The sequence below is a fragment of the Onychostruthus taczanowskii genome, unplaced genomic scaffold (genome assembly GCF_017590055.1).
Source record: "Onychostruthus taczanowskii isolate IOZ18803 unplaced genomic scaffold, ASM1759005v1 scaffold34, whole genome shotgun sequence".
Lineage (NCBI taxonomy): Eukaryota > Metazoa > Chordata > Aves > Passeriformes > Passeridae > Onychostruthus > Onychostruthus taczanowskii.
In genome coordinates, this window is record NW_024500794.1 from 5,708,834 (window position 1) to 5,723,891 (window position 15,058).

At 46.0% G+C, this 15,058-nt stretch overlaps 1 protein-coding gene across 1 annotated transcript; it reads right to left on the minus strand.

The window, feature by feature from the left end:
- Nucleotides 1–847: 847 nt before the first annotated feature.
- Nucleotides 848–14,791, minus strand: ILDR1 (immunoglobulin like domain containing receptor 1). The gene is made up of 8 exons (XM_041410920.1): nucleotides 14,708–14,791; nucleotides 11,630–11,800; nucleotides 9,511–9,660; nucleotides 8,780–8,899; nucleotides 8,485–8,631; nucleotides 4,063–4,194; nucleotides 2,260–3,065; nucleotides 848–1,124 (listed from the first exon to the last, which is right to left on the minus strand). Exons 1-8 carry the CDS (start codon nucleotides 14,760–14,762, stop codon nucleotides 1,083–1,085), a joined length of 1,623 nt encoding a protein of 540 aa, XP_041266854.1. The 5' UTR covers nucleotides 14,763–14,791; the 3' UTR covers nucleotides 848–1,082.
- Nucleotides 14,792–15,058: the final 267 nt, after the last annotated feature.

A 15,058-nucleotide genomic window follows, 5' to 3' on the forward strand; every position in this document is an offset into this window, starting at 1 on the left:
TGGATTAATCTCATCAAGGAGAAATGACAAGTCCTCCTTCACAACTCAAGGCACAGAGAAATTCTGTATTCTAGTCAGGGTGAGAACTGAGGAAACCCTACAATCCAGTTCCAGATCAGATGCACCACACATGCAGCGTTGGTGTGTCAGGGTAAAGATCAAGGACAGCAGTAAAAATGGTGACTATAAGACTTGTTCAGAGTCCTTTATCCCACCCCATGTATATGATACATGGCATGGAGAAGAAAGGAAGACTATAACATGTACGGAAAAGAGTACTTGGCTTAGGCAAAATATATTCACCAAAACCATGCTTCCTTGAGGTGAAGGAAATTCTGGCCCATTGTGTAAAGGAGAGTAGTCATACTTTGTTGAGTCCCTGTAGGGAAGAACAAATCTTGGTAAATTTAGCCTTTAAGATTACAAATAAATTCAAGTCTGGATGAAAGGCTAGAACAAGTATCTCTTAAGGCACTAAGGTCTAAGCTCAAAGTAGAACAGGTTCTTTCAGTCAGTAAAGAGCAGAGAAGCTGACAATTTGCAGACATGCCAGTGAGACCTAATTACACCATGATCCTCCTGTTTGGGAGAGAGGCTTAGTGGGGACAAAAGGAAGCCACTGTCCCAGCTATGCTGAGCAGCCAGGCAGAAGCAATAAACATTACACATTCTGAAGCACAACAAAGGACCTTAGAAAGATGTTGTACCTCCCCCCACAAAGCTCCTAGGGGACTGGATCAGATGACCTCCAGAGGCCTCTTCCAATCTAAATTATTCTCCTGTCTTGTGACTTTACAACTCTGGAGAACATTGGAACCTGCACCAGCACTCTACAGATTGGGCTCCTTGCAGTGCCACTGCACTTAATCGGGAGAACTGGTATCTCTCTTCAAAGACTGGAATACACTGTTTACTTAAAAAATCTGCTGTTTCTACTAGAATGTTTTAATGAACCTCAGCCCATTAGAACTTAGCCCAACCTTTTATTGCTGTTTATCTGCTCAATCAAAAGCAGCCATGCCAACCTAAATAGTAGAAAAACAAGGAGTTCAGTGGGAATCTTAGTTCTTCCAGTACTGACATTAAATGACTATGCTTCTTCCACTGTGGGAACTTCCTCTGTCCTGCAAGAGAAAATAAAAGATTCAAGAACAAGGAATGATGAAAGAAAATCCTATGTCTTCCTACCTGCTCTGAGCACCATGACAAAAACCAATTATACATATACACATTCCAGCTGGAACTAGAATTGCACTTCCTTGCACAACACAAAAGGGGAAATGGTAATGTGCAACATACAGCCCCTCAAAATACTCCCAACCTGTAAAATTCTGCATGTGTGTGATAAGGGACACTTAACGTTTTTTGATTTAAAAGAATCTTCATTTTTTCAGGGGAAATACACTGTCTAATTTGGAGATTAGCAATTGGATATGCAGCTTTTCACACTTAGGTTGCTACCTAATGTCTAATCCCAGTGCAAACTGACAAGAAGAGCTGTGAACAGTAGCTGTTGACTGCCCACATAATGTATGTTCAGTTCTCAGGAGTCCCAACAAAGGAGTCATCCTCTACCACCTGGCCTGAAGAAAGACACATTTTTCATCCATGCCACCCATGACCTTAAAGTCTATTTAATGTAGCTTTATGGATGTTTTCCCATATGTGCCATCTTAAAAATATCATCCACATTTTAAAAGAAATCAGAAGTAGACCAGCACCAGAGATGGTTACAGAGGGATGGATGCTGCTGCCTGGTCTGGAAGTGCTTTCTCCCCAGTCAGTACCAGAACCGCTATTTTAACATCAATATATACACAGGATCCCAAAAGCCACTGGACAGTATAGGAATATAACATGTTACCCTGTAGGGGACTTAATTTATTTCAGAATCACAGAATCATAACATGGTTTGGGTTGGAAGGGACCTTAAAGATCACCTGGTTCCAATTCCCCCACCCTGGGCAGGGACTCCTTCCACTTGCTCAGGGCCCCATCCAGCTTGGCATGGAACACTTCCAGGGATGTGACTTTTTAATTTGCCCTGAATACACTACATGCAGGCAGTGCCTGTGAAAAGGCAGCCTCAGCAGCCTGGGTACTCAGCAGCCTCTTCATAACCATGCTGTGCAGAGCACTCCTTGTTCCTTGGCCTCTGTTTGAAAGACAACAGGCTACAGAAAGTAGAAAACATTCCCTCTCACTCCCTAAACCCCACCTTTTCCCTTAGATAGGAAAGCACAAAGGCAGCTGACTCACCGAGCGGGTCCCTGCGCTGCCTTTGTGCTTCTTGTCCTGAGCTGGGATGATTTCTAAGGAGCGGTAACTGGGGGGTTTCTCTTCTGGCCACTCCCGGGACCTGCGGTTCCTCCGCCTGCGGTTTGACACCGGCACACGGACTTGCTCTTCTGAGGAGCTCCAGGAGCCCCTGGGAGAAGAGGAGGGGGAGTAGCTGTGCCAGTTCTGGCCAGAGTAATTGCTCCTCCCAGCATGGTGCTCGTATTCTCGCCTTCCCCCGAGCTCCTGCCTACCAGCACGATGGTGGCTGGAGCGCTCCTTGGTCTCCTCTGGATAGAAGCTGCTGCTGCCCTTCCCTCTCTCAGCTTGGCGTGGGGGTGACACATCCCGTCTGGAGTGCTGGGGCCTGCCATTGTAGCCACCTGTTCTCTGCCTCTGAGGAGGATCCTCTCGCTGCCTGTCCCAGGGCTCCTGACTGTAGCTGGAATGAGAATCCCCACTGGAAGGCAAGGGCCGCCTCTGGTTTTCCCTTCTGTCTTCTGCTGCAGAGTCCCAGGGCCTCGGGGTGCGGGCAGCTCTTTGTGGCCTTGAGGAGTTGCTGCTCCCATGGATGGAGGAGATGTGGTCGGCAAGAGGAGGTGGCACGATGTCGGAGCCCAGCGAGGACAGCAAGCTGGGCTGCACAGCCTGCCGCTGGTGGGAGGGTGGCCGCAGCTGGGACATGTTCAGGTTTTGGATTTCAGACTCCAGATAGTCCAAAACACCATTCTTATGGGAAGGCTGGGCTTGCGGCTGCACCAGTTGAAGACTGTTCTGCAGAGATACATCTAGGTATAAAAGCACAGGAGAACACGGCAAGTCAAGAGGAAACACTGAAGAGAACACCCTTCTGTACTCATGATCCTGGCTGAGTTGCTTCTCTTCTCCTGCTCCACCTCACTGCAAGAGCTGCACAAGTCCCAGGCACCACAACCAGCACATCCAGACCACATGAGGTATGGTGCAAAGAGTAGTAAGTAATAAGCTGCAGCATGACCTAACATTTTTAGGCAGTACAGAGGTAAGAAGCCCAGCATACCTGGAAATATAGTCTGTGTATTTAGAGGAACATTTTTTTCCTACAGCACTGATATCATATTTTATTTATAAATAATCAGAGAAAGACCATAGTGTTTCCTTTTGCATTTCATTGAACTGGAAGAAGTACTGCAAAAGAAAATGAAAATAGGAACATTTTTATATGTATGCACACATACACACACATATGTACAGATATGAGCAACAAATGGAGAAGAAAATTCTTCCTGGTTCTTAACGAAGAGTCCTTCATTTTTTCCTGCATGCAGGCTAGATCTGTTGCACAGAAGACAGTTTGCCCTTAATCACTTGAAGACTAGACATTTGATAAGAACTCAAACAAATGGCACCTCACTTGTCATGTCAGTTTTGGCTATAAGGAGTTGACCGTGACCAGCGCAGCAGAACAAAGAGACAGTACCCTGCTCTGCCACACAAAGCAAGATAAGCTGGGTATATTTACCCTGCAGTCACTGGGGTGTAGCACAGATACACCTTAGTTAGTATTAAACTGCTTCACCCAGCATTGAGCCCAGCAAGACACTTAACAGGCTGTTTTTATGCATCTGGACAAGTTTATGGTGTGCTGCAGCTGTGGCAGAGCTGTCATTCTAGAACATGCAGTCATGCTAGGAACATCTTTCTCTCTTTTCTGGTAGAGATGCTAAAGCCTCAATGCTGAACTTCCCAAACAAGTGACCTGTTTCTCATCCTGATTTCCCTCTGAAATGATGCTCATAGTCTCACCTTGTTGCAGCAGGGGGTTCAGCTGGTAAGAGGAAAGTTTTGAGTTCCTGTCACCAGCTCCATAGAACATGTTGGGTGATAACCAAGGTGCAAGTGCCTGAGCCCGCTTCATGAACTGGTGCCGTTCCAGTACTGTAAAAGAAAAAGAAAGCTTACAGCACCTCTCCAGAGGGCACAGCTTGCAGATCACACACCATTTTGCTTCACAGGCTGTAGCCTTTGGATACAGGAAGTTCACAAAGTTAAAATCTCTCTCCACCCCATGACCAAGGTAAAACAGAGCACAGGGAATTCCAGTACAAAGTTGTACATCTTCAAAAAAGTACCTAAAACAGAAGAAAAGCTTGACTGCCCAACATTCTGATTCCAGTCCCAACAACTGGGAAACAAATAAGTATGCAGCACATAACTAAGTTAAAACTTCCACTTGCCCTTTCATTACAGAGCAGAGCTGCAGAAAGGTGGGAAATAATGTTTCATACATCAAGACATGCAACAGTTTTTTTTTCTCTCAAAATTCTTTCAGTTCATCACTGGTCCCTTCCCCTTTTGGCTTTGACTTCCCACTAAATGAGACCTTTCCTTGCCACCATTATGTGGGTTCTGTCCAGATCATATTTTCCACTCTACACTTCATCATTTTCTCTCTGTTTCACAAAGAGGGCACTCAGAGGTGCACTGTCCAGCTTTTCCCTTTCTAGTCTTTTGATGACTCTTCTGGTCACTCTATAATTTACCTCAGAATGACAGCTAAAATTAAATCCTCTAAGACAGTGTGGCCAAAGTGGTGAAGAAACAAAACTTCCTGCTCTCAACAGTAATGCCCAGGGTGCCAAAAGAGCGAACAGTGGAAATTTCTCTTTCACAGGGTTTCCACTGCTGCTAACTCCGGACAAGCGCACAGACCCCTATTTGTGGGGTCAGATTCCAATTTCACTTCCCTTTTTTCAGCATTTCTATTTCATCTCCTCAACACAGATAAGCCCCCTTGCCTTCAGACCTTAGCTGATTGCTGCTTCTTTTGGGGGAATTTTTTACAGAAATTTATTTATTCTACCACAAACAATCAAAACTTAAGTTTAGAAGCAAGTAAATTCTACAAATCCCGGACCTTACAAAGCCTGGTTTGTATGTTATTACTGGCTGAAGCTTTTCAGCAACAGTGCCTTTTTCTCTTTTATGGCTTTCCTGGAGTTTCAGAAGTGACTTTTACTGCAGCCTCTTGTCTGGTCAGGCATGAACAAAACATTACAGTTCAAGAAACAGATAGGAACATAATTGCCTTTGAGACTTTTACCCCTCTGATTAATCTGGCTGAAGCTGGCTGATGAAATGAAAAGCTATTGGAGGGAAAGAGACTAGGGATAGACAGACAAGTTGACTGCATAAGATTTACTTCTTTAAGAAACCAGGCTACAGCTAAGCTCCAATTAATTCTGTCCCCTGGGTTCACTGCAGTAGGCAGCATTTAGACTGCACGCTCTCTGGGACTGAGCTCTCCACTTTAGGTAGTACTCCAGTTATTAAACATGTCTTCCTTCAGCTGTTTCACTGGATTTATCCAGAGCACCACTTGCAGCAAAAGAGGGACTGACCATGCCCCTCAACACATCCTTCCTTTTCTCCACAGTTCATGCAGCTCCACTTAATTCTCCACTGCAAACTCTCTCCCTATCCCCAGTCTGGCTTCAACCAGAGGGAACTACAAAGCCGGAAACATCAGGGGTTTTAATCCTAATAATCTGATATCCTCAAAGCTGTGTGGTCTGAGGTAGCAGCTTCAAGAACTTTATGTCAAACTTGATTTTTTTTTTTTTTTGTCCCAAGGGATATCCTTCCAGTTTACCTTTCAAATTTAGAGGATAAGCGAAAGAATACAAAGAAGGGATAAATAGAAGGGGAAGGCCTTATCTCTCTCTCTCTCCCATTCCTCCAGTTATTACCTTGACAATGTCCTAGAGTCTGCTGAGTATATGTCCTGGGGTTTTGACCTGGGTCTTTGCCTGAGTAACAGATCCAGCACCTACAGGCACACCTGATTAGCATTCTCCCTCTTAAGGTAGGAAGGCTGTCACTAGGACCAAAGTCATCCTGTCCCTGTCATTTTCTGATTTCTCCCTACAGCTGAACAAATCCAGAATTAGCCCTAGTCTTCCTTAATTACCACCAGCCCTTCTTCCTTCCCCAGATACTTTGCCTTCCAATTTGAATCCAATATATATTCTGATTTCCCATCTGCAAAACTGAAGTTACAGATCTTTTTAAAGTGAATGTATTTATCTGAGGAAGGTCAGATTCACCCTAATTCCAAAACTCCTACCCTGCTTTGCCAGAAAGTTGTGTTGCTCCCTCCACTTACTCTCTGTTGGAAAAATCTGTTCTTCACCTTTGACAGACTTTAACAGCTGCTGGGTCAATTTTAAAAATAAAGTATTTTGCAACTTAGTGATACCCAGGTGCAAGTATATCCTAGTTTTCCCTGATTCATTACTGGAATAAGTCCCCAGCAGAAAAGGAACAAAGAAGAACAGAAGGAGGTCATACGTGTATTTACTCTGATGGGCTTTTCTCAGAGTTTTCCACAGGGAATGTAATTGGCTTGCTCCTGGGGCATTTCTAATATTTCTGTACATCAGTCCTGAATTACTCAGACAATGCATTCCTTTTACTGCACGGTTCAAACCCATGCTCGTTAATGGCGTGATTCACAGCACCACGATCATCCTGCCTCACTGGCACCTGTGACTGTTCAGCAGATCCACGCTGTCCTCTAGTGGCCAGCAACGGGGAAGGAAGCACCCACACACCCTGTGATCGTACACAGGTGAGGATTTCTGCCTTCTCTTCAGCTGTGTGGGATGTTATTCCTCAGCACTGTTTTCAAGATGTCTCCTGAATCTATCTTGTGGTTTTTAAGGCCTCCAGTTAATTTCTTGGAGTGCAAAAAGAGTAAGTCAGAGGCAGGAGGAAGTAAAGGGAAGCAGTTTAGCAGTATTAGTGGAGAGGATCAGCCACATGGATCCTTTGTAAAGTGGATACAGAGGGCAGGCAGCTTGGATGTAAATTACAGACACAGAATCCAGCATACAGTCAAGGAGGCTAGACTTGTCTGTATTTTCTCTCATGAACACGGAGAAGTTTAGAAAACTCTGCAAGAATCCCTCCTCTTTAACAGGAGGAAATAGCAGCAGTCTGGAGTAAGCTGTAATCTGCAGCACAGAAAAACAGAATGGAGCTCACACAAACTCTGAATCTCTTTTTTGCTGAGAAGTAGGAATTCTGGAGGTGTGAGTCTCCCATCTCCATTACCTCTCTTCCCCTTCACAGAAACTGATTTTTCTGCCAGATTTCCATAGCCTCCTCAACACTACAAAATTTACATGACAATCTGTCAGGCCTCCAATGTTTAGTTTTGGTTTTAGCAATAAAAGGGTTGTTCTGCTCACTCTTTGCAAGGGCTAAGCAAATTAAGCTTAAATCTAAAACTCTCACAGTTTACTAACAATCAAACTATACTAAATAGCTGTTTTGAAGGTAAAGGTAAGCCTGAAACAGAGATCCTTGTTCCTAAATCCTCTGCTTGTAGCATCTGGGGAAGAACCTGGGGATTTCAATGATAAATAAACTTACTTGTTGTATTTTGTTACTGCCAGACTGTATAAGCTTCAGAGGGACTAGTCCACTTGTTGCTAATCAAGTCTCAGTTACAGGAATGCAGAGGTTACATGAAATTAACAGCCAAAATTCAAAGAGGAGCCTTATTAAAAGAACAGGGTCTGGCTGTAGAAACTTTATTACTAATTAAAGCAAAGACAAGAAAGTTTCTTTTGACCCTCAGAACTTCAGAATGCACTTGCAAGGCTGACCAGCAAGGGAAACCATCTTTCTCCACCTTCTTCTCACTTCCTTCCCCAAAGAAAACCAAACCAAACCTTCTTCTAGTAGTAGAAGGAACAGCTCTGAAGAAAACATGCAGATAAAAATTTTCCAGTTTTTATGTAATTCTTCTCAGAGCAACATACTTGAAAGTAAGGCTAATTTGGAGACTAGTACCAAGGCATTTGCTTGCCTTTCTCACATGCACAGGCATATGAACCATAAGACAGGAAAGAATGTCCTGAGCTACTCAGACAAGGGAATTGATTGTGCCCTGGATGGTGTCAGAGAAGCTGGTAACAAGGTGTGAGTGAGGAGAAACTTCTGATAGTTGGACACAGAGAAGCAAGACTGATTCCATGTATCAGGAGGAGATCCCCTCCTGTAATTTCAGATTAGCTGGTCTTGGAGGTCACATTGGCCAAATAAATGTTTCAGTTTATATGGATGCTTAGCAAAAGGGAGAAAGTGGAGCTCAGCAAGCTCCCAGCCAAGCTTTTGTCTTGACAGAAACCATAAATGGATGCACATTTGCTTGAACCTCACCTTTCTGATTACAGCAGCATCGTGTTGGACAGCAGCCACACTGGATGTGGCAGCAGCAATACTGGGGGCAGCACTGGCACCAGCATATCCCGATCAGCAGAAGGAGGAGGAGGCCACCAAGAATGATGAGGAGTACTGTGAGCCAGTCTGTGGGAAAAAAAAAAAGAGGGAGAAAAAGGATTTCTCCTGATGAATCTGGCCATGGTAGCTTACTGAGCACCTCTCCACTGCTGGAGATGTCTTGAGGTAAGGAGAACAGGAGGAGACATCTTGGCAACAAAGCACAGGCACTTACGGAGAACAATCAGCTTAACTTCTTTGTCCGCATCACCTGAGGTATCTCCTGGTGCTTCCACAGTGCAGTAGTACATGCCATGGTCCCACCACATGACCTCACTGATGACCAGGTCTGCTCCTGTGGGAGAGGGACTGAGAGGTCAGTGGGCTCTTTGTGACTGACAGACACTACTTTCAGGCTCCACCTGAGAAGAGCCCTCTGCCTGCAGGAGACAGAGTACTGCATATCCCCTCTTCTCAAGCACAGCCATCACCTTCAAACAAGGTGAGTGATTTGAGTCCACTGAGAGCTCCTACAAACAGTATTCGCTGCCAGTCCATGTTTTCTCTGTTGCTGGAAGCCAACCCTACTGGTTTTGGAACACAGATCACTGTCTCTCTTAGGCCAGCAATCCCAATGGCTCTTCTGGCAGGTGCAATATCTATTGCTCCATGGACAGCAGGGAGCATATAACACACCTGGACAATTATGCAGTACTTGAAAGAATTAACTGTTTTTTTCTAGCCTCTGAGCTCCTCAGCTGTTGTGTTCTTCAGCAAAATGGTCTGGCATCCTCAGCTCAGCCTTACATTGTATTGCCTCCAAACACCCTCAGGCGAGCTGGGGACAGGGCCCTTCACTGCTCTTATTCCATTACCATGTGCAGTATGTAAGCTACAGATGACATTAACCATGTTTATGCTTCTCTTCACTTAGCAGACCCACTGCCTGCCTGGGAGGTCACTCACGGTTCTGAATGGTGATCTTTCGCTGCTGGTAGTCGATGCCCAGCACAGGGTCCTTCTGCCCATATTTCTGGATGACAATGCGCACCTTCCGCTGGCTGTCATTGCAGTCGTTTGAGGGGTCCTGGCCAAGGGCTAAACCAGCCTGGTATGCTACAAACACACGTCATCAGAGATGGCAAAAGTTATTTCAAAAGACCAATTTCTATCCTCTTGTGAGCAGTAGAGAAATTCTTGAGTACATTGTGTGCAATTGCTTTGATTTAGCAATACAAAGCATGGCTTCAAACCAGTAAGTTGCTTTGGAGTACTCAAAAACAAACAGAGGTAGAGCCACAGGAATGGCAGAGATTTTGGGAATGCAGGACCTGCAGAGGAGATGCCTCCTGTACTCACAACTGAAAGAACAACAGTAGAAAGAAGCTAATGGTGGTAGGCTGGAAGGCAGCTCCCAGTATGAAGCTTAAAGGAAAAAAGTCATAAAACACCCAGGAGTACTAGAACTAAAACAAAAGGGTGTTTATCTACCAAGCAAAACCTCCAGACATGAACTGCTCTATGGATTATCTCCCTTTCCCTCCTATATCCCATTAGATGATGTGGAGCTCATAGACGGAAAATAATCCATCATCTGATTCCAGCTAAAGATTAAATGTAAAGACACACAAGAGAATTAATGGAGGATTAGAGGCAATTTCTGTACAATACCCTTCTGACAGACTCACATCATAAACCAACATTGAATTTTCAAGTATTTAGGAGCTGAGATTTGGGGAAATGGCTGATTCAGTCAGCATTTTCTGTAAAGAGCTTGCAGTGAAGAGAGATGAGTGCAAAGCTTGTCAAAGGCTCTTTCATTGCTATACATAAAATGGAGCATGAAGTCCCTTTTGGGGACTATTAGCTTGAGCCTGGGCTAAAAGCACTCACATTCTGCTGGGATCAGCTGAGCCAGGGACCCACCTGCTTGGGTTGTAGAGCATTTGATAACATGCCTACCTAACCCATCCAGATTGCGTAAAGGAGAGTTTGGGCACCAAGTACCCACTGTGAGCTCAGTTCTAGGTGTACAGTTATGCTGTGGCTGGCTACCTAAACATTTTGCAGGGTTTACAAAAAATAGAACAGAGCAGAATAGTTCAGTTGGCAGGGATGTACAAAGGTTATCTAGTCCAACTGTCTGATCACTTCAGGATTGATTAAAATGTAAAGTAGTATCCTATTGATGTAGTATCGAGCTATTCCTATACATCCTAGCACTGGATACTCGGGAGAGGAGAGCAGCACCTCCCTCTTCACTTCCCCTTCTCAGGGGGAGCAATGAGGTTACCCCTCAGTCTCCTTTTTCCTGAACTAGACAAACACAAAATTCTTAGCTGCTCCTCACAGGATATGTCTTCCAGGCCTTTTATCAGCTTTGTTGCCCTCCTCTGGATGCATTCAAGTACCTTAATATCCTCAAATCCTGTGACCCTGAATCACATACAATACACCTCACCTGGTTGCTGAGGTCATACCAACACTAAACACAGAGGGATAATCACCCTCTTTTTGGACCAAGCAGTTATCCTGGGATGCAGTTTGTGTACCATATTAAATGCCCCTGAATTAAGGCTGCCTGCACCAGAATGTCTGCACGTGAAGTGCTCCCACCACTACTAAATGCTATTACTTAGAAGTCTTCATGCCCTTGAAAATGTATGTTTCTTCTATTTCCTAAAATCAGTAACATCTGGTCACAGGTATCCACCTCCAATCACAGGTACCCCATGGAATCCTAAAACCCACTTGTTGCAGGGCCCTTGCTTTCAAACATGCTGAAGCATAAGACAGGGCTTCCAAAATGGACTTGTGTCAACCACAGCTGGACTGTCCTGTATTCTGAGTCCATGACAAGGAGGACAAAAGAGCTGCTTTGGTTGGGATTTCTATGATCTCATGAGGTCTTGACATTTCAAAGGTAATCACAGATATGACCTGCATTTCCTGGGACTGCAGAGAAATGTCACAACCTGGTTTTTGCATAGGAAGGGGTCAAAAGCCTGTACTACCCCAGTGAGTCTACCTTCCCCTTTCTTCCCACTTGAAGGAGGATTTCTTGGAGGATGAGCCTGACACTTACAGGCTGAGTAGTAGTCAAAGATGGGGTCCTTGCAGAAGGATTTGAAGCGCCAGGTCACCACCACGTCTTGCAGCTGTGCCGAGGTGCTGTAGTCACACTTGAGGATGACAGTGGCAAATAAGGTGGTGTAACGCTCGACATCCTGCACTGTCACCAGGAGCGACAGGCAACCTGCAAACAAAACACAGGAGGCCATCAGGCCACAGACTCCTCAGGCCTCCCATCACACCATCTGCACCAGAGCAACGACCCAAGTACATCTCCTTTGGCCCCATCCAGGACCTGCACCTATAGACCTCCCAGCCCCTCTGGTGAAGTCATCCAGGGTTACAAACCCTGGTTAGAACAGGAGTTCCATCTTTCCCTGACAGAAGAAAGCTTCATTCAGTCCTCTTTACGGACTGAATTATTTTCTCCAAAGCATGAGGAGCCATTGTGCAGCACATCACTCTGTGTTCTCCTACACAGGGAAAACTGTCCCAGAAGCACATGGGATGGACTTCTTTGGCTTTTAATCCTAATCAAAAAAGCTCTGCAGCGCCTTCTGTTTGTATAAACACCGAATAAATTTTATCAGATCTTGCTCAGACACTCATCAAATGTTATCTAGTGGTGACCAGGATTAAGACAATACAACTTTCAGGCGTAGCACTGCAGTTAATTGTTTATCACCACTTCAGAACAGCACACATGAATTACCCCCTTTTTTCCTTTAAAATTAAGCTACCATTATGTATTTGTTATGTATTCATTCTAACAGCCTCCACAGCACTTTCCATCTAAGCAGCTGAACATACTCAAGAAGGATTTACAAAGTTTCTCATAAGCTATGCTGTAGTTCAGCTATACTCCAGAAACATCTCTATCTTATTTAAACTGTGGTAGTACAGCAAGTTGTGCTTGTCATTAATAATAGCAAAGTTATCACCAGTTGCCTTTGATAAGGGAATACAAACAGTGCAGGGCAAGTGTGGGATGCCCTGTTTGGAATACATGCCAGAGAACCAGGCAGGGATTGCAGTGCTGTACTAGTTGCTTCTTAATTGCAGAGCACGACCGCAGGAAAGGCAGGAAAGAAAGTGGGATACTTGAAGGTACCAACTGTACAGGTCTCCATGAATCAACACTTGATTTTTATCATATATTCAAAGATTTTCCCTCTAGTCCATATTTTCAGGATCAGAGCAAGAGAACAAGTTGCTACTGCTATGTAGTAACATCTGGACCACAACTGCAAACCTCACTCTGTCAAGCATCTTTCAGTGTCCTTTTAGGCTGCCACCTCCACGCTACATTCCAGGCAAATATGAGCTCACACAACTTCCACACTGTGGAAAAGATGCTGCAGTGGTGCATGCTGCCTCAACAAGTTGTTCTGCAGTAGGGTATTGTCAATGCAGCACCTGCTCAGTTTCTGGTTTGAAATGGGACTCCTTGTCAGCCAACTGAAAGCACAAGCAGAGCAAACTCATTTGCCTAAAGAATACCACACAAACACAGGCAAAGCCAGGGAACCCGCTGAATCCAAGGCTTTCCTGAAAAATAAGATATACATACAGACACTTAAACACAGAAAGACCAGCAGGTGTACAAACCTCTAGATAAAACAAGTTTTTACAATGCCGTAGCGCTGCAAGGTTCAGACTGCTGACAGGTAGTTACAGTTGCTCTTATTCAAAAGCACTGCAGTTCAACACATCTTGTTTCAGCTTTCACTGTGAAATAGCTGACTCCGGGGTCTTAATGCAGAAAATCACAAGAAACCAATTCAAACTCTCAAGACTGGCAAAACTGTGATCTCAGTGTCAACTGAATGAAACCCATATGAATTCTGACTTGTCAAGGCTCATGGGAACAGAACGTTTTCCATGGATTTCCTATAACAGTATCTCTCTGGCAAGAATAAAACATTCAAAACCACTGTGTGCTTTTTACTAACAAAACTCACATCTCTTTATGGAAAGGATGCTTTCTCACTACCTCTGGCAAAACAGCCAGAGTTGAAGGGTAAGTTCCTTATTTTCTAAAGAGGTTGAAAACCTACTGTTCCTCCCCAGCGAACAGTCAGATGTTGCTGCATGTTCAATGTTTCCCATTAACCTCCTCCAAGAAAACCAAAAAGTTGTGATATTAAGGCTGGGTCCTAAATGTGGACTGCATTACTCCACTGCAGGACACTATCTTTCTTATCCTGGTTGGAAAGAACAACTATGGATGCCACCAATCTAGTAAGTTTTGGCTACATCCACGGCTTTGCAGTGAAGACACGAAGCTCTGGAGCCAGTGGAGCCAAGTTTTGGCTAGAGCATCTCCCAGGAACACAGTTGTCAAGCAAGACAATAAACAAGCATACCCTCCATACTTTTTTGCTTCCTTCAGTGGTTCTCTGTGAAGAACCTAACTTTAAAGACGTATCATCAGCCAAGACCCAGGTATCCAAGAAGCAGAATGATCGCTTTATTTCCAAGAGGAGTTTAGACTCGGTCGACCCACAAAGCTTGGCAGAGTGAACACTGCCGGCTGAGGGCTGCCCATGGGCAGGGAGGTGAGCTCCTGCTCCCCACACGAGCAGGTGGCCCAGCAGGTGCAGCAGCACTGCAGCTACCCCAGAAATCCCCAAGAGGTTGAGGCTCCTGAGCCAGCAGCAAAACCTCGGCTGGGCGTTTACGAGAGGCCAAAGGGGATCCCCGCACGTCCATGCCCAGCGCCCAGGTCCCAGCCGAGCTGGCCGCATGCGACCGATACTGGAGGCTGCCAGGAAGCAGGAGGCCACTTCCTCCTAGGAGAGAGGTCAGCCGCACCTTTGGGAAGCGAAACTCGTCTCCGCACGGCTTCGCGCCGAGCTCGGGAGAGCCCCGCGGGCGGGAAAGGGCACCACGGGGGAACGGCGTCCGGCCGGACCGGGCCGCCCCTTCCCCTCACCGCGGGGCCGCCGCCGCTCCCCCGACCCCACGCCTCCTTAACCCCGGGAGAAACCCGAGGGCGCCTCCCGAGTCCCGGGCCGTGCGCCGCGGGGGTGTCCCGGGGCAGAGTGGGTCGCAGTTCCGGAGGGCGCCGTGAGCCCCGGGCCGCACTCACCGGCCGGCAGCCAGGCCAGCAGCAGCGCCCACCGGCAGCGCCCGCGCTGAGCCATGGCGCGCTCTCCTCCTCCTCCTCCTCCGCCCGGGGACGTCGCGCCCACTGTCCCTCCCCTTCCGTGGCACCTGTCCCTGGGCCGGCCGCTGCCTCCGGCTGAAGTCCCCTCCCTTTGTACCTGCACCCTCCGCCGGAACGCCAGACAAAATACCAGCCGGCAGTTTCAAGAACTGCCTTCTATCTATCTATCTATCTATCTATCTATCTATCTATCTATCTATCCCGAACACACAGGTGTGTGGGAAGTTAGCCGAGCTGCGTCGTCCAGGGCAGCGCGCCCCAAGCGAGGGGCGC

Coding starts and splice junctions, on each gene's coding strand:
- ILDR1 (XM_041410920.1), bottom strand. CDS start 14,762: ATGGCTCAGCGCGGGCGCTGCCGGTGGGCGCTGCTGCTGGCCTGGCTG. Junction 9,661..11,629: donor CTTTGACTACTACTCAGCCT/GTAAGTGTCAGG, acceptor GTGTGTTTGTAG/CATACCAGGCTGGTTTAGCC. Junction 4,195..8,484: donor ATGCTGCTGTAATCAGAAAG/GTGAGGTTCAAG, acceptor TTTCTTTTACAG/TACTGGAACGGCACCAGTTC.